At 43.0% G+C, this 22,534-nt stretch overlaps 1 protein-coding gene across 1 annotated transcript in view; it reads left to right on the top strand.

The window, feature by feature from the left end:
• Nucleotides 1–1,748: 1,748 nt before the first annotated feature.
• Nucleotides 1,749–22,534, top strand: part of CYTH4 (cytohesin 4) — a 40,488-nt gene continuing 19,702 nt past the window's right edge. The window contains exons 1-8 of the mRNA XM_072655972.1: nucleotides 1,749–1,914; nucleotides 11,343–11,425; nucleotides 12,885–12,949; nucleotides 13,448–13,514; nucleotides 18,278–18,396; nucleotides 19,587–19,667; nucleotides 21,368–21,480; nucleotides 22,310–22,458. Of these exons, the coding sequence (XP_072512073.1) occupies nucleotides 1,896–1,914; nucleotides 11,343–11,425; nucleotides 12,885–12,949; nucleotides 13,448–13,514; nucleotides 18,278–18,396; nucleotides 19,587–19,667; nucleotides 21,368–21,480; nucleotides 22,310–22,458 (696 nt within the window). The 5' untranslated portion in view covers nucleotides 1,749–1,895. The remainder of the gene's footprint in view (nucleotides 1,915–11,342; nucleotides 11,426–12,884; nucleotides 12,950–13,447; nucleotides 13,515–18,277; nucleotides 18,397–19,586; nucleotides 19,668–21,367; nucleotides 21,481–22,309; nucleotides 22,459–22,534) is intronic.

Raw genomic sequence — 22,534 nt, forward strand, 5'->3', positions numbered from 1 at the left:
GAAAAGAACTAATTGTGTGTGCTAGGTAACTGTTAATAGGAGCATCTGTGGAGTCATGTGATCACAGGATTATAGATTTAGAGCTGAAAGGAACTTCCCTTAGAGGCCATCAAGTACAACCTCCTAATTTTACAGATGAGGAAACTAAGACCCAGATAAGTTAAGTTTTGTGGGGTTTTTTTGGTTTTTTGAGGGGGAAGCATTCATGGTTAAGTGACTTGCCTAGGATCACAACAGCTTGTAAGTGTCTGAGGTCTGATTTGAACTCAACTCCTCCTGCCTCTAGGGCTGGTGCTCTCCGCTGCTCCACCTAGCTGCCTCCTCCCCTAGAAAGGTTAAGTCTTGAGGTATAGTGGTAGGAGTACAGACAGACCATCTGAATTACCTCTAGAACCTGAAATAGCAGCTGTTCTCTGAAAAACCAGTCTTTTGAATTCAAGGATGAGTTGAGGTTCACTTCAAAAAAAGAGCTTTGCACCGTAAAGTGCTTTCTTCACAGCAAACTATGGGGTAGGGGTATAAGTATTAGTATCCCTATTTGGCAAATGGAGAAATTGAGGCACAGGGGGGAAGTGACTTGCTCATGGTGACACAGTGAGAGAGAGGTAAGGCCAGAACTTAAGCACAGGTCTCCTTCCCTTATGCCTAGAAAGAGAAGATGAGGTGAATCCTTATCCTTTCAAAGACCACTGACTCACAGAGATCATAACCCTAGAATCACCTCTCATTGGTCCAGTATCCTGGTCTTTGGGCAGCCCTCCCGGGCAAAAATTTTTCTATCCTATCTTTAGATAAAAAATGGAAATCTTTATTGACCTGGTAGGAGAAGAGATTGGAAGCCAAGACATCCAAGAATCAATTAAAGGATTATCAAATGGATAGCCAGAATGTGGGCTTGGGGAAGGGAAGAGACAAGATTATTTTGATAGCTACAGGACTAGGAGTCCCTTCTCTCTAATTACACATTGTCCTCCCCTACTCCAAACCTCCCATCAATGGAACTTACACATCATGTGCAATATAAGCACTGCTTCCCCTGCTCCTACCTCCATCCTCCCATTATACTGGTTCCATTTTTCTTTGTGTTTCTTCCCAACCAACCTTCAATACTATTTTCTCCTCCAGTCTGTAGTTCCTTGGTTCCCTGTCCTCCTGTTCACCTCCTCACCCCTATCTTCACTTTTCTACCTTCCCCAATTGTCTTTCCAATATTCTCTTACTTTCTGTCCTTAAGAAATGTCCCAGAAATTGTCAGAACTCAGAGAACCTTATATTATAGCAAACAATGAAATGATAAAACATTATAACTGGTAGGGAATGTGTGCCATAGAATGTTAGAGTTTAGAAAATCAGAGCTGGGAAGAGCCTTAGAGAGTGGAATGTAGAAACTGGGTGGGGCCTCAGAACAGGGTAGATCCATGAGTATAGCATGCAGAATGTCTGAGCTGAAAGTGGCCTTAGAGAATTTCTTAAACTCTTGGAATTCTTTGCTTTCCCCCTTCACAGGCAGATCAACCACTGCTAGGTCACTTGGCCAGCATCAGTTTTCTCCTCCTGGGTGGGTCTCACTTCCTTCTTGGCTTCTTTCTCTCTATGGTGTACTGGTCAGAAATGGAAGGCCCCTGAGACTCTTGGGGGGCAGTTTTAGGAAGTATTAGAGTTAGAAACTCCACACAGCACACCCAAGTCTGAGGACTTCCTCTGTGGCTATGGTGAAGGGGAGGAGCCTGGAGCCCCAAGAAGACTAACATGTTCCACCCCAGATGACACATCTTCTGTGTCAGAGAGACATAGAGGCTACCATCACGGGGGACAGGGACAGCCAGGTCAAGCAGAGGCACAGGAGAAGGCAGAAGCAGGCAGGAGGGGATCTGCCCTCCTTCTGAGGGCTCAGCATGACTTTGTGTCACCCAGGTAAGTCTCCTGGGGCAGGGCAAATTCAGAAAAGTGGGTATTAGAGAAACTGAGGAGAAGGAAAACAGTGAAGAATAGAGCTGTGCTCTGGGCAAATCACTCAATTTCCTCATCACTAAAATAATTAAATCTCATGATCCTATAAAAGATCCTATAAAAGACAGAAGAATGTCCTACTCCAACCCAGAGCTGGGTAGCCAGGAGGAGCATTTCACTGTGAGAAATGGTCCATCCAACTTTTCTCTCCTCTACCTATGGGCACTTTATAGCCAGCTTAGCCCCAGAGGAAGAATCAGGAGCAATGAGGAGACAGACAGACTGCAATCTGATGTAAGAAAAAACTTCCTAAAACTCAGAGCTGGGCCAAAGGGAAATTTAGTGAGCTCCACATCACTGGGGATCTTCAAGGAGAGACAGAAGTACCACTTATGAGGGATATCACAGACGGGATTCCTGGGAAAGTTCATATTGAACCAGATCTCTCCAAAGAGATGCCTTCTACCACTGAGCTTCTGTGATTAGGAGTCATCACTGTGAGGGCAGGAAAGGAGGAAAGGGACCATGAATTCATTCTTTCATGTAGTCTTTAAATAGTTATTTAGGTCTTTATGTGTGCAAGATACTTGTCACCATTTGTTTTGAGCATAGTAGATAGCATAGAATTGAGAATTAGGAGAAGCCTTAGAACAGGGAACATCAGCTGGGAGGGACCTTAAAACCTTTTTCCTTCTTGAAGATATCCCAGAATTTCTTTGTCCTATGGATACAGGTGGTAGGGAGTTGGAAGACAGCAGGGAGTCTGGAAATCATCTTTTCCCTTTCAGGATGCAAGTTATGAATTGTGTTTGTGTGATTCAGTAACTACCTGGGCTCCCATCCCTAAGATGCTCTGATCTTAAAAAAAACAACATAATACTTTGGCAGGGCTTAAGGCCCAGGCCCCACCCTAAAGCAATGAGGTGGAACAAATGATATTGCTTCATTAAAAGAGAGTACAAATCCCTGTGCTCCTTTCCTCCTGGTAGGATGAACCTTACACTCCACTGGGGATGAAGAGAGGAAGTCTGGTTCAGTGTAAAGGGCATTGGATAAGGAATTAGAAAAGCTAAACCTGTCACTTACTCCCTTCTCAGTCCTGGATTTCGCTTGTACCTTGGGCCTCATTTTATAGATTAATTTGCATCCATAAAATGAACACATTGGCCTAGACCACTAGTATCTTCTTTCCCCAAAATGATCTTGTGTTTATTTTATATATGTATTTCTATGTTAATATATTGCTCCCCTATTTGAATGTAAGCTGCTTGACTATTTCCTTTTTGTCTTAGTATCCCCAGAAACTAATTCAGTGCCTGGTTCATAGTAAGCAATTTATAGGTGCTTGTTGATTGATCAATTATTTGATGGCTTCTGAAGTCTCTTTCATCTCTAGGTCCATGAGCCTTTGACCTGGGTTTGACTTACAGCTTGGCTATTTGTGCAACCTTAGACCAGTCCTTCTGCCTCTGAGCCTCAGTTTCCCTCATGAGCCTCAAGAGAGATTAGATCAGATTGTTCCTAGGGGCCCTCTTTAAATCTTATGACAGTAGTTGACCCATCTCAAAGGCATGTCTTATATAAACAAGTAGCTCAGCTTGGAGATGGGAGTAGGTTGTCCCTAAATCTCACTAATCTCACTAATACATAGGAAGTCTAGTCTGGAGGCTCTCTCAGGGCCACCTCATGGACAACTCTCTATAACCCAGGGTCAGTTCAGGACCCAGAACTTAAAAGTGGGCCACTGACCTATGTCATACAGTCCCTTAACCCATCTTCTTCCTGATAAAAAATTTCATTATGGTATCTAAAGGTGGAATGTCTGGTGGAAATGAGTCTCCATAGGTTGGTCTTGGCACACTTAAAATCCAGCTGGAGGCCTTTGATAGCTAGGTAAGACCTGCTAGAAGTGGCAGTCCACTAAGACAGTCTCTGAGGGTCCAGGATCCATCCACATCACAGACACACTGAAGGGAAAATTTCAGGGAAGAAATCTAATTCCTACAGTGGAAGAGCTCCCATTTCCTTCCCCCCACCCCAGGATTTCAGGATTTCAAGGGTGTTTTCATGGCAATAGCTTCCTGATGAAGGGGAAATAGGCATTCTTGCTTCCATGAGGAAACTGAGGTTCGAGGAGGGCCAGTGACCTGTGCAGAGGTAGACAACTAGTATGCAGTAGAATTAAAATTCAAACCCCTATCTTCTGACTCCAAATCCCACTTTCACTTTTACAAATCCCACTTCCACCTATTCCTAGATACTCAGCCAATGAGCAAGTTGTTCTGGGACTCTGTTTCCTCATCTGTCAAACATAAAGGTTAGACTATATTATCTCTTAAGTCTCTTTTCTTCTAAATCTACGATCCTGTAATAATCGGTAAAGTAAAAGCCTAAGGATATCTTCAAGACCCTCTTCATTCCCCTTAGGTTTAAAAAGTATGCACTGATTTCTTCATTTTGTATCAAGGAAACTGAGATCTAGAGAGGTTATTTGATTCAAGGTCATTTGATTCAAGGTCACACAGCTAGCGAGCCCCAGACAAGGCATTCATACCTAGGTCTCTGGATTCCAAATCCATCATTGTTTTCATTCTCCTCAGCTGACTGCCTTCTTATCATCTCTCAAAAATTTCTGGGGCTCAGCCTCCCTTCCCCCTACTAACAGGAAGGTAAGGGGATCCGCTGGTGAGATAGACAACCCTACCACAGAGAATTGTTTAGAAGTGACCTAAAAGGAGCCTGGCGCTGGGCGGTAAGCGAAGCTAGCTCCACCAAGCAGCCCAGACCTGGCGAGTAGAGGAAGCCGCTGGTTGGTGTGAGCGAGTGGTGTACACCCACAAACCAGGCAGGTTTGCTCAGTGAGCAGCTGCCTCTGCTTGCTGAGAGACTGCCTCATTTTCCAGTCCCCCGCCCCTCCAGGGTCCTGCTCCTCTGGAAACATCTGCCCCCTCTCGGGGGCATCACCCCGCCCATGGGGTTATGAGCGTCTCTGTCCGGGAAAGGAGAAGTGACTCCAGCTGTCCTGAAAGCTGGTCTTGCACACTAAATGATTTCTAAAAATATTGATGGGAAAGAGGAAGGAAAAAAACGGAAGCAGTTTCAAGGACTGGACGCCTGGAGCGCCCGGATCGCTAGGGTGGTGCTGACACCGAAGATGACAATGACAGCTGGGGAGACTGAATGAATGATAACTATGCAAATGAGCTAAGCACTATATCCACCACCCCCATTTTTCAGATGAGGAAAGTGAGGCTCAGAGAGGCGAAATAACTTGGCCACCATTGCTCAGACGATAAGTATCAGAAGCTGGATTTGAAAACTAACTCTCACCCAGCACTTTATCATGTTCAAGTCAACAAGACTTTCTTTCAGCTCCTACTATGTGATGGGCACTGTGCCAAGAACAAGGGATAGCCCAAGGAACTAGTAGTCTAGAATTGCCACTTACCTGGCAAAACTCAAAGGACCCTCTGATATTTAGGAGCTGGGTGTTTCTCTGAGCCTCAGATTCTAATCTGTAAAGTAGGGTTAATAATCCATGACCTCCCAAGGCTGTCAGGGGGAAAGTATTTGGCAAAGCACTATCCAAACTCAAGTGATCCTGATAATGCCCTCTCTGCCTCTCTTCTCCTTTCTCAGCACTAAGGGAAGCCCAGAGTTTATTTTGAGTTTTGTTTTGGGGTTTTTTGAGTGTGGATTACTTGCATTGAATAACGATAGCTAGCATCTATAGAGACCTGTAAGGTGTACAAAGAACCTTCTAGGCATTATCTCCTCACTTTGAACCACATGAAGCATGTCGAGCAAGAATTATTTCCCCCATTTTATAGAGAAGAAAGCTGAGGTTAAGGAGCCTGTCCAGGGCTACATCTTTATGAAATGTCATAGGCAGGATTAACACCCACATCCTGTCCTACACCAAGCTCAGTGCTCTATCCTGCATGTTAAGCTGCTTCACAGAGGGACAAGATAAAGCTGCAAATGCATCCAAATTTGTACAGCCCTTTATTGTTCAGTTGGACAGTTCAGACGACAGTTGGCACAATGGGGAGATCACTGGATCTGGAGTCAGGAAGCGATAGATTTAAATCTCAATCTGCGTGTCCCTGGACAAGTCACTGAGCCTCTAAGCTCCAGTTTCCTCAGTCAAGGTAGAGGAAGGATGCCTAGTGGATATAGAGCTGACCTTGGACTCTAGAAACAATGGGGGCGACTAGAAACAGACTTCTTTGGGCATATTGACTTAGAAAACCATAAATTAACATTATCCATGTTGCATTGTACTTTTATTAATTTTGTTAAATGTTGCAGTGAGCATCTGACATCACTGCAGAAGACCTGGGTTCAATTCCCACGAATGATCTATGCTAGCTGTATGACCCTGGGCAAGCCTCTTAACTTCCTCAAGCCCCAAACAACCCTCTGGGAGCCTTTTTTTTGGGGGGGGGCGTGCTAATCTTCATTGTTGAAAGAGAAAGTTCCCAACCAGCTCCCTAGATGGATGGAATGACAAGTCTGGTCAAAGCAAAAACCATGCGGTATGATAATAGCACTTATCTCACATTGAGAACATCCAGTGGGATTATGTATAAGAAAACTGAGATTCTGAAATATGCCCATGGTCACACAACTAGGAGATGCTGGAACCAACTCTAGGATCAGCTGCACTATGCTACCTCCACAGCAAGCTCACAGGTCTTTATTTTGTCCATGAGAATAGTTTCAGAGTCCTAGTTAAGCATCATATTGGAATTCAGGTGTACCATCTGCCTTACCTAGTCAGGTAACCCTGTCACAAAAGGAAATGAGGTTAGTCTGCATCACCTGTCATCATGAACCCATGCTGGCTTTCAGTGATCATCACTACAACCAGGCTTTTCATTACATGTCTAAATTTTTTTCAGGAATTAAACTCAAGTTTACTTGTCTTTATTACCATTAATCCTTTAAGATAAGGACTCTAACATTTGTCTGTCTATAGCCCTAGGCCACCTCTACTATTTGCCACTTATTTTGAAGGCCACCAAGAGCAGCTTGGCAGTCACCTATGAGGATTTTATATAAAAAAAAATACAACATATGTAATGGTAATTTGTAATTTTCTAAGTCTGCTCATGTAAACTCCCTAAGTGTAGCTTGGAGATCTCTTACTGCTTCCTCACTTATCTTGAGTTTCAATTCCTCATTACCTATTTTTGTTCTGTCTTTACCAGTTTGACGATTGTTCCCCTTGGTAGAGAAAACAGAAACAAATTGAGAGTTGAGTGGTTCTAACTTATCATCATCTAGCACACCCACAAGTAGCAGTTCTATTTCTTCTTTGATCTTCCATTTACTGCTCCACACCACTTTAAAAAATGTCCTTTCTCTTCCCTTACCTTTCATCAATTCTGTTCAGTTCACCAACCACTTACTCTGTGCAAGGCACTGGAGATAGAAAATGGGGCAGCACCTTCCTTCCAGAGGCTTATATTCCATCAGTAGCCTCAGACTGTGCAGAATGTTAGCACTCCAGATACTATTTTTCCAGGATAATGTCACTCTTTTGTATTCTTTCTCCATTATCTACCCTTTCTATCTGCTCCCTCTCTCTCTCTCTCTCTCTCTCTCTCTCTCTCTCTCTCTCTCTCTCTCTCTCTCTCTGTTTCATATTAGTTTATCAATGACTTCTCTTTGCTATCTCATCCATTTCATTGGACAGCTCACCCTTCCCTTCCTTGGTTTTATTTCTGTTTGTGTCATCAGGATTTTGTTCTTTGAGAGCCTTCTATTTGTCTTGAGTTAACTTCCACCATCAAATTTTAGGCCATAGAATTCTTTTGGAATCTTTTTTTCCCCCAAAATTTGAGTGTCACACTATAGCCAGATTCCTCTTTATTACCTGCCCAAACTCTAAAATGGAGAAGCCACTCCCTTGCAAGCTTACCTGTTCCTAATTTGTGGTCAGAATAAGGCCCATAAAAGTAATTCAACTGTTATTTCCTTTACCTTCTGAAGAATGAACTCGCCATTAAGGCCAATCAAACAACTTCAGTGTTCATAGTGAGAGATTCAGCAAATGTCTGGAGAGTTGAAGTCCCCATCAATCCTATATCATGCCTACCATGCCAAGCTGATGTACTTCTCAGACTCATCATTCATTGCTTTCTTTTGACTAGGTGGTCTATAGCACTCTCCTATCACAGTATGGGTTATGGTCCTTCCCCTAGGGAAGATGGGATCAATCATTAGACCCTAGATCCAGAGCTGGGATGGACTTTAGAGTTTATACAATCTGAACACCTCATTTCACAGATGGGGAAACTGAGGCCCAGAGAAGTGACTTTTTCAAAGTCCCTCAGGTGACAGGTAGCAGAGTTAGGATTTGAACTCAGATTGTTCAGCTCAAATCTCAAATTCAGACCCTGTGATTCTGGTGCTTCCACCGTTGGCTGATGAATTTCCCCATATGAGTGTATGTTCTTGATATATTCCTCCTCTTATCTAATCTGCTCCCTTTGAATAAGAGACCACCTTTTATTGGCTATCATGAGCAATGTTCCACTAAGTCTTGGTGATAACTAGACTTAAAGCATAACTTTGTGATTTCTTTGACATAAGTCATTCCCTTATGAGAAAACATTCTCTACCCATGCAGGTGGGCACCTTCTCAGAAACTTACAGCCTTAAGGAATTGCCCAGGGAAGTGAGGGCTATGTAACTTGCTCAGGTTCACAGGACCAGTCTATGTCAGAGATAGGACTTGAAACCTGATTATTTTGTGCACAAGGGCTATTCACTGTCACCAGCCAGGAAAGCAAACGGCTTCCTTTCTTCTGGGTAAAGATCAGTGGTTAGCACCTTAACTCCTTACCATGATCCCCTCTCCTTAGATCAGCCCTAGATCAATATGTGCCAGTGGGGGCCACCTACCAGCAAATGTGCGATCTGGAACAAGTTAGTTACAGTCTCTGAGTCTCACTTTCCTTATCTATGACATGGGAAAATAATAGCACCTATCTTCATTAAAATAAAATAGGTGAAGCAATTTGCAAAGCTTTAAGTACTATATGACAGCTTATTGTTGTTTTGTTGTCATTATTATTTTCTTGTGCTAATGGAAAAATCACTGGCTTTGGAGTCACAGCATCTGGGTTCAAATTTACTACCTGAAAAACCTTGAACACATCACTCAACTACCAGAATTTCATTTACAAAATGTATTTATAATGACAAAAATTTATAATAATTCATTTACAAATGAGGTGATTGGACTAGATGTCCTTTGAAGACATTTCCAGCTTTTAAACTGTGATCTTATAATCCTAAGATCTTTTTTTAACTACAACTCAAATAAAAGCAGTCCTGGATCAAGTTGTTTCCATTAGTATTCCTTTATTTTTAAGGTTCTATAGACGAATGCACAAGTGAACAAAAACTTTTTTTTTTTGTAGTTGAATTAAGGCATTAGGATGTCAGTTTATCCTGGGTTAAGTAGATGACTCACCAAAAAATTCACTGGACAGCTCCAATAAGGAGACCAGCAGCAGGGTTAATGAGCATATAATCCTCTTTCCATGCAATCTTGATCTCCCCCAGATCCCTCTATTTTGAAATCTCTTCATTCCACGTTGCTCGGAGATAATGAGTATTTGGCAAAGTAATATCTATGAAAACAATGATTCTTAAATTTTAACAATCAATGTTGCTTGGGGCTATTGTGAGCAATAGTTTGATCTGTGATAATGGTCTAGTTTTGGTTGAGGTGGAGTTTGATTGAGTTCAACAATTCATTGGTTGAGTTTGCCAGGTTGTTCTGAGGTCTGTGTGGGCATTTGTCATTACCAGGATTATTAGGATAGGCACAGAGCCTGTGACTGTGATTCCAATCATATAGGAGACTCCCTGGTAATAAAACTCCCTCTACAAATACAAGTTGACAACTCCTTTGAAACTCATAGCCTTTGAGAATTGTCTGTAGTACTAAGAAGTTAAGTGACTTTCCCAGGGTCACACAATCAGCCTGTGTCAATGTCGGCACTTGAACTCAGGTCTTTCCGATTTTGAGGCTAGCTCTCTATTCACTATGCTATGTCTCTCTAGCATTATTAATCACCGTTCTTAACAAATAGGAGATTCACAATCTTTTCTTTGATATTTCAAAAGTTGCACAGTTTCAATAATGTGGATCCTCCCTCTAGTTGTCATAGACCTCAGCCCAGCATTTAGCTTTGTTCTTAATGCCAAAGTAATTCTTCTGCCAGTGGCCAGCTCTCCTGTGACAAACCCAACTGAACTGAATCAGGTGTATATTTGGGAGATACACAGCCCATAGAACCCACACTCAGGACTCACACTCAGAGCCTTGACCTCTTGGTAGGATGTGCCAGAATAGGCTGTGAGAATAAATTTTTTGAGAATCTTAGGGGATCTCCCAGGCACAATGAAACATCTGAGATGAACATTAGGGGTAATCATACTATCAAGAGTCCAGGAAAATAGTTGACTCTTTCCAAATTTTGCTACCCAACAGATCTATCAATGGGACCACTGATAGGGAAGAAGGGAGACTAACACCCAAGCTGGGGTTGGGGGGAATCCTCTCAGACACAGAGGAATGGCAGAAAGAGTCCTAAACCAAGAGACAAAGACGTAAGATTAAAAGTCAACTCTATGTGACCTGGGATAATCCATTTCTGTATCTCAGTTTACCCATGACTGGCGTTGAACTAATTGCTCTTTAAGGTCCTTGAGGTTCTAATGATCTATGATCTCTGATATCAAGCATTTTTCTAGCTCTTTAAATTTGCAAAGTGATTTATGGACATCACCTCATTTGGTTCTCACAATAACCCTATGAGGTAGGTGCTATCATTATTCCCATTCTGCGATGGAATAAAGTACAGTGACTTACCCATAGTCAGTAAGAACCTCAGGTGGGATTTTAACCCAGGTCTTTCTGGACTCCAAGTTTAGGAATCTATCTGGATTAACAGAACACTTGTTCAAACCCAAACTCTGATTCTTATTGTCTACAGGTCACTTCCCTTCCCTGGGACTCAGTTTACTCATTTACAAAGCAAAGGATTAAAGCAGATGGCCTGTGAAATCCCTTCTAGGTCTAGATCTATGATTTGCATGATCCATACACCCAGAACTGTGCAAATAAATGCATATCGCATTAGGTTTAACTTGCATGATTATCATTTTATCACTATTATTATCATTTTCTCTCTGTCACTTTCGTTAAGTATAGAGATAATCAACCAAACAAGAAATCAAGCCCTTGGTTGCAGCATTTGCCAATTTCTGAGGTAAATGCTCACACTGAAATTTAACAATCAGCTCTCCAGGGCATGAGCCCTCTCTAGCCTCCCTCTGCCTATATTCTACCAGTCTTTCTCCATTTTCAGATCCACCAGAGCTGAGTCAGATTGAAGTTGAGGAGCTCCAGACTATCCAGTGCCATAGGAAACAGCTTCTGGAAGACATTCAGGTATGTGGCCCTGTCCCTACCCAGGGGCCAGCCACTGGCTGGTGACCAGCCAGATGTGACCCATAGCCTCCCTCAGAGGCTTTAGCCAAGCCCACCTGCTTCATAGCTCAGAAGCCCATCACATCATAGAAGCAAATGTCTGCTCATTGTCAGTAAAAATCCGCCACTAATTTGGGCTTTTCCAGTGTAATGCCTGGTTTAGTAGTGAGCTTCCCATCACTGGAGGTTGACAAGTAGAAGTTTGATGATCTTTTGACAGGGATGTTGAAGTGGGCATTCCAGTTCATTCTCTGAAGTCTTTTCCAACTCTTAGATCCCAGAAGGCATAGAATCAGCACCTTGTGGCTGAAACCTGTTTCCCAGGCAGGAGCTGTTTTTCTGAATGAGCCAGAAACACTCCTGGTCACCCTCTGGAAAGACATTGGGAGAAAGCTTGCTTGCCTTCCTTTCCAGTACCTCTGAAAGTAATCCCTTATTTCGGGTTCCTAATTCAGGTCTCTACCCAATGGGAGAGAATCCTCTTTGCCACTGGGTTTCTCCTGAAGGTATAGGACTCAAACCTTTGATGGATGGATTACAGAAGGATCTTCCTTGATTGTACATCATCACACATTTTCAGTCCAGTCATACTGACCTACTTTCCCAACTGCACACCTTTGCCTAGGCTGTCCCCCATGCCTTCAATGCACTCAGGGGTGCTGTGAAGATGGAAACCAAAATAACTTGGAAAGTTCTTATTATCTAGTATATTGGCATCCCTCAAACTCTTCCCTTCAGTCTTAGTCCTGGATGAGGTTGGATCAAACCTATCAGCAAACATTTATTGAGTACTGTATACCAGATATACCTACTGTATACCAGGTATACCTACTGTATACCAGGAACTTAGATACTGAGGATTCAAAGATAAAAGTAAAATTATTCCTGCCATTTTATATGGGAGTTAATATTCTAAGGGGGAGGGAAAGGTAGAGAACATGAATATGTAGAAATATATGCCAAATATATAAAAATGAATATAATATAGCATAGGAGAAGGCAGGAGCAGCTGGAGAGTTTATTGTAGGGTTACAATTGCTTCACCAGAAGGTGGCACTAGAACTGAATATTAAAAGAAACATTCCAAAAGACAGAGGTGAAAAGAAAGAATGCTCCAGGTATGAGGGACAGCCAGTACAAAGTCATGGAGTTGGGAAACTGGGCATCATGTCCAAAGTAGACCAGTACGGCTGGGGCTAAATACGTGTGGATGGGGATTAATGTATAACTAGACTGAAGAAGCAGAAAGGGCAAAGCTGCCCTGGGAACCACTGGGGTCTCTGGGAGGGGTTAACTCAATGGCAGGCTGACTCCTTGGTCCTCCCAGTTAGAGACACAACTTCCTCTCTAGCCACTATCTAATTGCAATCTTTCCTCTTTGCCTTGGTCTCTTCTGGGTGGCCTGTCCCTACCCCTGCAGAAGATAAAGGATGAAATCGCAGAAGTGTTTGCTCAGATTGAGTGCTTTGAGCATGCACAGCAGAGGTGAGAGGGGGAGGGGAGTGGGCAGGTATGAGCAGAACTTTGAGGCTTGCATGTTATAACAGTTCTCACATAGATTAGGAACTAGATTTGTTTTTATTTCTCCTGGGGGAAAATAGTTTGGAGTAGGGGACTGGTGACATTGCAGAGAACAGAGGAAAAGGTGTGGCATCACCTTCCTATGAGGGTCAAGGGGGACCACAAGCCCAGGGCTGCATACCAGCACTGGGATCCCAGGGGCCAGTACAGACCAGCAGAGAACCTTGACACCAGAACCAGAAAGGAAGCCCACCCTGAAAGAGGCAGATGCTCAGCTGTCCCTCCAGAAAGGAATAGGAGAGGAAGGAAGGAAAGAGGGAGCCAACATCCACAGAGGAGAAGTCATACTGAGCCAGAGAGGAGCATCCCTGAAGGCAAAGGCCTGGAAGGAGGATTCTGCAGCAGAGGAGGAGGGGGCCTGGCCTGGGCTGAAAGTCTGACTGTTCCCTGTTCTGCTTCCAGTCGCCAGGCCCAGAAGGAGAAAGACCTATGTGTCGGCAAGAAGAAATTCAACATGGACCCCAGCAAGGTAAAGGTTGGGGGGCTACCGATAAGTTTGGTTCTATCTCTGGGAGCTGTCTAGCGAAGCTCAGGAGGAAGAAAATCTCTATAGTCTGGGAGAATTTAGGCTCTGCCATCCAGAGGCCCATGGATCAGTTTCCATATTGGGCAAGTATAGAAAGTAGGGAAAGCAATCCACAATAGATTAGGTAAATTCTCAGAAGGATAGGCCAAGAGCAATAAATTTTTGGTGGTGTGTGATTGGGGGAACAGGGGTTAAGACCTTGGTTTCATCAGTTTGTGGAACAAATGGGAAAACTCCTTCCATTGATGTAGATTGACTGGTGGCTAGGTCTAGAAGCAGACAGAGTACATGCTGGGTCAGGAGTCAGGAAAACCTGAGTTCAAATCCATCCACAGGTACTTAGTAGCTTTGTGACCCTGGGTAAGTCACTTCTCTTTTTGCCTCAGTGTTCTTATCTGTAAAATGGTGATAATAATAGAATCGATCTCCCAGGATGGTTGTGAGACGTTTCTTGCAAAGTGCTTAGCCTAGAACCTGGCACATCGTAAGCTCTACATAATTCATCTGCAATTTCCTATCCTAGAGTATTTCCTGGAGCATCCAAGGCCAGCTTCTTTTCTACAGCGCCTCAGTTTCTCAAAATAACAATAACAAAAATGATTTTTCTATTCCTCCCTTGATGGCGTCATCATGGGATTAAAATGCCTTCTGGGCTTCTGAGGGGTAAGAGACACTTCAAAGAGAGCCAGGTTATGGTCTCCAAGTCTGTATGACTCACCCCCAATGTTAGCCCCAGTGGGGGGAGGGGGACAACTCCCCCAAACCATCCACAACCTTGGAGAGCTGCAATCTGTGCCCCATGGATGAAATCACAGATTTCCCCAAATAATCTGTGTAAGAAAGATAGTCACGATTCCTCTGGAACTTTCTAAAGCCTGCAATGGACTTTCCTCAGAGTAGTCCTTTGAGGCAGGGAGTGGAAAGTTTATTATTTCCATTTTAAAGATCATAAAATCCTGGATTTGGAACTGAAAGGGACCTTAGAGGCCATCTAGTCTAACCTCCCCATTTGACAGATGGGGAAACTGAGACCCAGACAGGTGACTTGTCTAAGGTTACACAGGTAGGGGATCTCACATTATGAATCACGAATTCCAGGCTGAAAGAGACCTTAGAGACTAGCCTGACCTCCCCATCTGACAGAGGGGCAAACTGAGGTCTAGAGATGTGAAGTAACTTGTCCAAGACCAAAAGGGCAGCAAGTGGCTGCAATTCAGCTCAGGTCCTCTGTCTCCTTAGAGAGATCTCTTTCCCTAGTATCATGATGCTTCTGCAGAGTCACAGCTGCTCTCCCCTTCTCCCTCCCCTTACACCAACTGTGCCAATGGCACGTTTAATGAAAAGACACTTTCTTTCTCCTTGGGCCACATCTATTCATGGCCCCTCTTCCCCCAGCCCTGACAGGCAAGCCAGGAAAGAAGAAACCACAAACCACCTCCATGAAGTCTGAAGGCGATTGGAACAGTAGCACTAGAATCCCGGAAATTTCTGCCTTGCTCCAGACTTTGTGGTTGCCTCTAGAGTTCTCTGTCCCCTTGCCCCAAGGACCCCAGATGCTGCATTTCGAGCTCACATAAAGGCTGATTTGGTGACCACATCCCCTTCCATCTGGTAGCTAGTCTAGAAAAGCCCCCAGAAGGAGGAAGGAAGGAGAAGAAAGAAATTGCAGGTAGATTCTGGGAGACTGGTGAGAGGTGGGACAGTCGATCTTGAGAAGGCTGAGCTGACCCTCAGAGATGGAGCTAGTCCACAGAGCTCAGGTCGCAGGTCTCTGAGAAGATGTTGAGATCTGAGGTCAGAGGACAGCTCCCTCTGCCTCTGCCCAGAGCAGCCCAGTTCTGCTATTGGCCTGGGGCCTCAGTTGGGTCTGCTTTCATCCCCTGGCTGAGGACTACCTGAGGTCAAGATTCTGCCTCTGCTCTGTTGCTGCCTACCTGTCTGACCCTGATCAAATCATGTCACCTCTTTAGACCTGCTCCTTCATCTGTAAAATGAAAGATGCTCAGAAACCTGGTAGCCAAGAAAGTGCTGGGAGAGTGGTGTTCAAATACTTAAGCAGCAAGGAGGCACAGTGCATAGAGCACTGGAGTTAGAGTCAGGAAGACCTAAGTTCAAATCCTGCCTCAAACACTTATTAGTGTCCAAGTGAGGATGTGAGAGTTGGTCAAATGTTTGATTTGGAAAACTCCAATGTACTCTGCCCCTTCCAATTCCCAACCACTCATTCTTTAATTCCCTACCTCACTTTCCCCGCAGCATCGACAGGAATTTACATATTGGTCTTGGGCCAAGCTTTCTGCTAACTTGGAGATAAATAGATAGATAGATAATAGGTAGATGGATGGATGGATAGATAGACGGATGAACGGATGGACAGACAGATTGACAGATAGATAGATGGATGGATGGATGAATGAATGAATGGATAGATATACGTGTGTATGTATATGTACACATATATCTGGGTACCTATATGTATACCATACCTATATAGTATGGTATATATAGTGTATATATACATTGTTGTACCTATATATACACATGTATCTATATATGTGTTTGCATACATATATACACATGTACTTAAATAGTATTTATATACTTATATAGGTATCTAAATATATGTGCACATATACATATATACACACATCTATATAGTGTATACATACCCATTAGGTACCTACATATATGTGCACATTCCTTTTTTTAAACTAAATGCGCATGCTTTTTAGTGATCATGCTTCATATTTTCCTTAGGGCTTCCTGAAGACCAGGAGCTTGTATAGGCAGGAGCTCTGGAGCTCCTTGGGATAAAGACAATCCTATTAAAGAGTCATGCTTTCTTCTCCCTCTTCTCCCCTTCCTTTGCCTTCCTCCTCCTCTGCTGGGGCATCACAGCATAAAGCAAACCTGGTGTCTCGGAGGCTATGCCAGCAGAGCACAAATCTGGGCAATCTTTCCACCCTGAAAAGTTTATAGTGATAATGATATCTACCATTTTTATATCACCTACTACATGCCAGGCTCTGTGCTAAGCACCTTATAAATATTCTCTAATTTGACCCTCACAACAATCCTGTAAGGTAGGTGCTATTATTACCCTCGGTTGTACGGATGAGGAAACTGAAGTAGACATTAATTAAGTGACTTGTCCAAGGTCACACAGTTAACAAGCATCTGAGATGGAATTCGAACTCAGGTCTTGATGACTCCTGGCTTGGCACTCTACACCCTCCATGCAGTCTTTTTCAGTATGGACTGAGTAGCAACATATTTTCAGAAGACCAAGGGTGGGAGCAGTTTGACTTGACTGCGGGGTGATAATGTTGTTTTGTTTTGTTTTTTTATCCCAGGCAATCCTCAAAAACCATGAAATAATATTGTTTTTATTCTAACTAGCTTGTTTTTTTAATGGTTGGTCTAGGATTGTAACTTCATGGTACAAGGAGCTCTCAGGGAGGAAACTACTACCAGCACAGGTCCTCCCTTTCCCTATAATCTATAATCTCAGAGAACTGCCTAGGGCCTCACAGATTGTCTTGCCCAGATTCAAACATCCAAGTCAAGTCAAAGGCAGGAACCGAACCTGGGTCTTTCAGACTCTAAGCTTGGTACCCTATCTGTGACCCTCATCACTTCTTGATAGATTGATGTCATAGCTTCCTGGCTGATCTCCCTGCCTCCACTTTCTCCATATTTCAGTCTGATTTCTACATAATAATTTTCTTTAACCATGTGACTCCCATACTGGACCACTTTTATGGTGCTCTAATGAGTCACAGATAAAACAAACACTCTTCTGATTAGCCTTTCAGGTTCTATCCAATCTGACCCATCTATTTTCCAGCCTTAGTGGACATCACCAACCCTCCTGTGCTCAATGATCCAGCCAGACTGGCTTTCTCTCTCTTTCTCACTCATGATATGCCACCTCCCATCCCCGATGCTGGAATGGTCTCCCTCCTATAACCACCTTGTATTTGATTACATTGTTTATATAGATATCTATGACCTTTATATTTACACTTTTTTATAATTTAATTTATTATCTTTACAACATCTATAATTTTATATGCACACTTCTCCCCCATTAGGTTGGGAATTCCCTATCAGGAGAGATCATTTTATCCTTTGTACTTGAATTCCCAGCACCGGGTATAGTGCCTGACACTAGATGAATCATTGTTAAATGATTTTGAGGTAACTGCTTATAATTTCACTAATTATTAACAAATAACAGCTCTCATTTCTTACCAAATATTGCCCCCATAACAATCCTGAGAGGTGAAGTATATGGTACAATTATTCCTATTTTACAAAGGGGAAAGCTGAGTCTCAGAAAAGCAAATTAAATTGTTCAGCTTCAGCAGCTACTAAGCATCAGAGCTGAGACTTGATCCCAGGTCTCCTAACTTCCAGTCTGGTACTCTTTTCTCTCTGAAACTCTACCATCTCTGTTGGACATTCTGTGCTGGGGGCTAGGATCACACAGATGAAGTATGGCAGAGTTTGCCATACTTGCACTCTTGTCAAAAGTGATCTCTTGACTCTTTAAATTGGGAACTTGGAAAGAGTGGGGATGATGCGTTCCGTATATACTCTACCCTCACTGGCTCTCTGGCAGGGTTCCTGGTCCATGTCAGGTACTGCTGGACAGATGGCTGGTCACTACCCCCTTTTCACTGTCTTCTCTTTGCTGCCCACAGGGGATCCAGTACCTTATTGAACATAAACTTCTCTCCTCCAATATAGAAGAAATCGCCCAGTTTCTCTATAAGGGGGAGGGACTGAACAAGACAGCCATCGGAGACTACCTGGGGGAGAGGTAAGCACGTCTCTCTTCTCCACTGGCAATCCTTAGGCTCAGTGGGAAAAGCAGCAACCAAACCTCCATGGAGCATTCAACATTTAAACCATTGGAGAACTTTCTATGTGTGATCAATCCCAGGGATGGGATTCATTTCCTAGATAGGGAGACTAAGAATAGGGAGGCATGACTTGGCCAAGATCACATGTCAAGTTCTTAGTGATGTCAAGGACACACCTGGATCTTTTTTTAGTTTACATCAGGGCTTCTTGGCCCCCAACAATTGGAAGCTTCCTAAGGATAAAGGTACAAGGTAGGATGAGAGAGACATTTCCAAATCCTCAGAGCTGTCCCAAGGTGTAATGAGCTTCTTCCAGAAGTAGTGATCTCTATCACTGGAGTTCTTCCAGCAAAAGAAATGATCACATGCTTCATTCATCCATTCAACAAGCCTTTATTAACTTTTTGTTAAGCACTATACTAGGTGCTAAGGATACAAAGACAAAATGGAACAGTCCCTGTCCTTGAGAAACTTACATCCTATTGTAACATAGATCATAGAATCATAGATTTAGAGCCAGAAGGGAGGCCAACAATTTCAAACCTTGTGTGTTCGTCCTTCGTTGCCGAAGAAGACCATGCCATCAGAGAAATAATGATATGACTTGCACTTGACTTTGTTTTGAGTGAGGGAGGGCTGTGCAGGTCACCAGCCTCACTTTCCCTCCAAAGTCATCTAAATCCAGTGTCCAGATATTCATCAGGATGACTGGAGATGCCCAGGATGAGGTCATTGGGGTTAAGTGACTTGCCCAAGGTCACACAGCTAGTGAGTGTCAAGTGTCTGAGGTGAGATTTGAACTCAGATCCTCCTGACTCCTGCGCTGGTACTCTCTCCACTGCACCACCTAGCTGCCCTTCAAACCTTGTACTTTACAGAGGAAGGAAACTGAGGCAGAGGGAGATTAAGCTAAAGTCAGGATTTGAACTCAGGTCTTTCTGACTCCAAATCCAGTGCCCTAGCCACTAATCCACCTATGGATAGAGGTTCAATTCAATTTAATTAACTAAACATTTATTTATTAAGGACCCACTATCTGCAGGGAATTTAGGAAAGATGTCAAGCTGAAGACACATGATAAACAGAAAGAGTAAATAATGAGAGCAGTCTCTGATCCCTCCTCTCTCTTCCTCCACCCCTTCCCTAGGGATCCATTCAACCTCAAGATCCTTCAGGCCTTTGTGGAATTACATGAATTTGCCAACCTACACCTAGTGCAGGCGCTGAGGTGAGTGGCCTGAGAATGAAGGAATGGTTAAATAAATGAAAAACATTGACTAATCGCTTACTCTGGACCGAGGACCACAGTAAGCACCAGGGGTATGAATATAAGTAGCAAAGCACCTCTGATTTCAAGGGGATGGTATTCTAACGGAGAGAGACAACACACAGATGGGAGTGGTAGTCAGAGCTTTGTGTTTTGACAAGACAGCAGAAGAAAATGGTTATCAATGCTACAGAACAGTTGAGAGAGCCCAGAACTCCCGGTGTGATCCAGAGGGCAGCAGATGATACAGGGCAGCAGGGTCACAAAAGGGTCTTTTAAAAATGGAACATCATGGATCCAATTATTACTGGCAAAGAGGGCAAGGTCATGAAGTGCCCTGCCCTGCAGAAAAGTCTTACTAAGAGGAAAAATCAAGGAAGAAAGAATAAAGCTTCATTGATCTAGAGATAAAAGGGACCTTCGAAGCTATTTAGATCAGCTGCCTTTGTTTGACAGATGAGGAAACTGATGCTAAGAGAGGTCAAGTGACTTACAAGGTTACATAGGTAGTGTTAGAAACAGGATTTGAACCTAGAGCCTCTGAATCCAGACACTCTGTCTACTGCTTAGAAAATTTATATTTTTTAACAACAAGAATAGCATATATGTCCACATATACATACTCTTTATTTCAGAAATAAAATTTGTCCTTATTGATAATAATAATAGCATATACCCATACATGTGTATATACACTATTCAGGAAATAATATTTATACTTATTAACAATAAGTATATGTCCATATATACATTCCATACTTATTGATAAAAATAATTATTATACAAAAATTATATAATATATACTATTTAAATAATATTTCTTTAATATATATTTATTATATTTAACATTTATTTAATATAATTTAACTAAATAAATCTATAATAAACAATTATTTTATATGACATATATGTGCATATATAATATATATATCGCTTTAATGTTTGCAAGGCATTTTGCAAACATTGTTTCACTTTAGCCTCACAACAACCCCAGAAAGTAGGGAGGAAGGAAACAAGCATTTATTAAGCACCTACTGTGTGTTAGGTTTTGGGTCAAGTACTTTTCAAATATCTCATTTAAGCCTCACCACAACTTTTGAATATAGGTGCTGTGGTTTGCTGCCTATATTTATATCTCTATATTATGGATGAGGAAACTGAAGTAGACAGAAGTTAAGTGACTTGTCCAGGGTCATACAACTAGTAAGTATCTGAGGCTGTATTTGAATTCAGGTGTTCCTGATTCCAAGTCCAGTCATCTGTACGCTCTGGTACCACTTAGCTATGTGAGTGACATACTCTAAGAGCTGGAAGAATTCTGGAGAAGGAGAGAATTTGAGGGGGTTAGAGTTGGGAAAAAATAGAAATCATAGATTGTGAGAGCTGAGAGGGCCTTTAGAACAAAGAATGTCAGAGCATCAGAGATGGAAGGGCATTTAGACACCTACAAGTCCAAGATCCCAGTTTCACAGAAGAGGAAACTGAAGCCCAACTGAGCTTATGGAAGGGATGGATTTTGAGGTTGGCTTTGAAGGTCAAGGGGGAGGTGGAAGGAGGTAGGGAGAGGGGCAGAAGTTTCAGCAGCCCAAGTGCTCCAGCGGGTTAGAAACTCATCCTCTCTCAGGAGCTCCCCAGTCTCTGACCTCTTCTGCTCCCAACAGACAATTTTTATGGAGCTTCAGGCTTCCTGGGGAGGCCCAGAAGATCGACCGGATGATGGAGGCCTTTGCAGCCCGGTACTGTCTCTGCAACCCCGACGTCTTTCAGTCCACAGGTAAAAGAATTTTATTCTTCACTAAATCTGGGCAGGGGGAGGGGACAGATGTGACAGCTGTAATTTGAATTCAAACAGGGGATAGAGAACTGGACCTGAAGTGAGAAAGACCTGAGTGCAAATCCAGCCTCAGACACTCACCACGTAGTGACTCTGGGCAAGCCTCTTAACCTTTGTTTGCCTCAGTTTCCTCATCTGTAAAATAACCACACCATGGTTGTTATGAGAATCAAAAGAGATATTACTGTAAAACTCTCAGCAGAGTGTCTGGCACATAGTGCTTTGTAAATGTTAATTGCTTTTATTTTATTTTTTTAGTTGTTTTTATTAAATCAGTTATTTGTAAAGACCTTTGCTAACCTTAAAATTCTATAGAAATGCCAGCTGTGATTATTCTTCAGCATGTGGGCTTCTCAATGTGAAAACTCCCTGCATTTGCCAGGAGACTCAGAGGGAATCATTTGTGTGAAATGCCTCACCACCCTAAGCAATGCCAGCCATCATTTTTCAAAGCATTTTCCTCCCAAATAGCCCCTTAAGACAGGCAGAGCAGGTTTTATTATTCTCTTTTTTCTGATGAGGAAACTGGAGCTCAGAAAGGGAAATGACTTGCCCAAGGTCATACAGTTATCTCACCAGGTGTAAATCATACACTGGGATAGAAAAGGGAGTAATTAGCCTTTCTAATCCTGGCCCCAAGACGTACCTCATGTGGTGCTAAGAAAGGCCTTCTTGAAGAGAGTGACACTTGATGCCCTAAAGGGCAGATGTGGAACCCTACACACTCCAGGGATCATGGTCCTTCTTCTCTCCCATCCCACATGTTCAGACACTTGCTACGTCCTGTCCTTCTCTGTCATCATGCTCAACACCAGCTTGCACAATCCCAACGTCCGGGACAAACCCCCCTTCGAACGATTTGTGTCCATGAACCGAGGGATCAACAATGGCGGAGACCTCCCTGAAGAACTCTTGAAGGTACCCACTGCCCCCGAGACTTACCATTTCTGGGGCCACTGAAGCATTCATCCTCACCCAGTCCCCTAGGACAGTG

Source organism: Notamacropus eugenii, chromosome 3, assembly GCF_028372415.1.
Source record: "Notamacropus eugenii isolate mMacEug1 chromosome 3, mMacEug1.pri_v2, whole genome shotgun sequence".
In the NCBI taxonomy this organism is placed as follows: Eukaryota; Metazoa; Chordata; class Mammalia; order Diprotodontia; family Macropodidae; genus Notamacropus; species Notamacropus eugenii.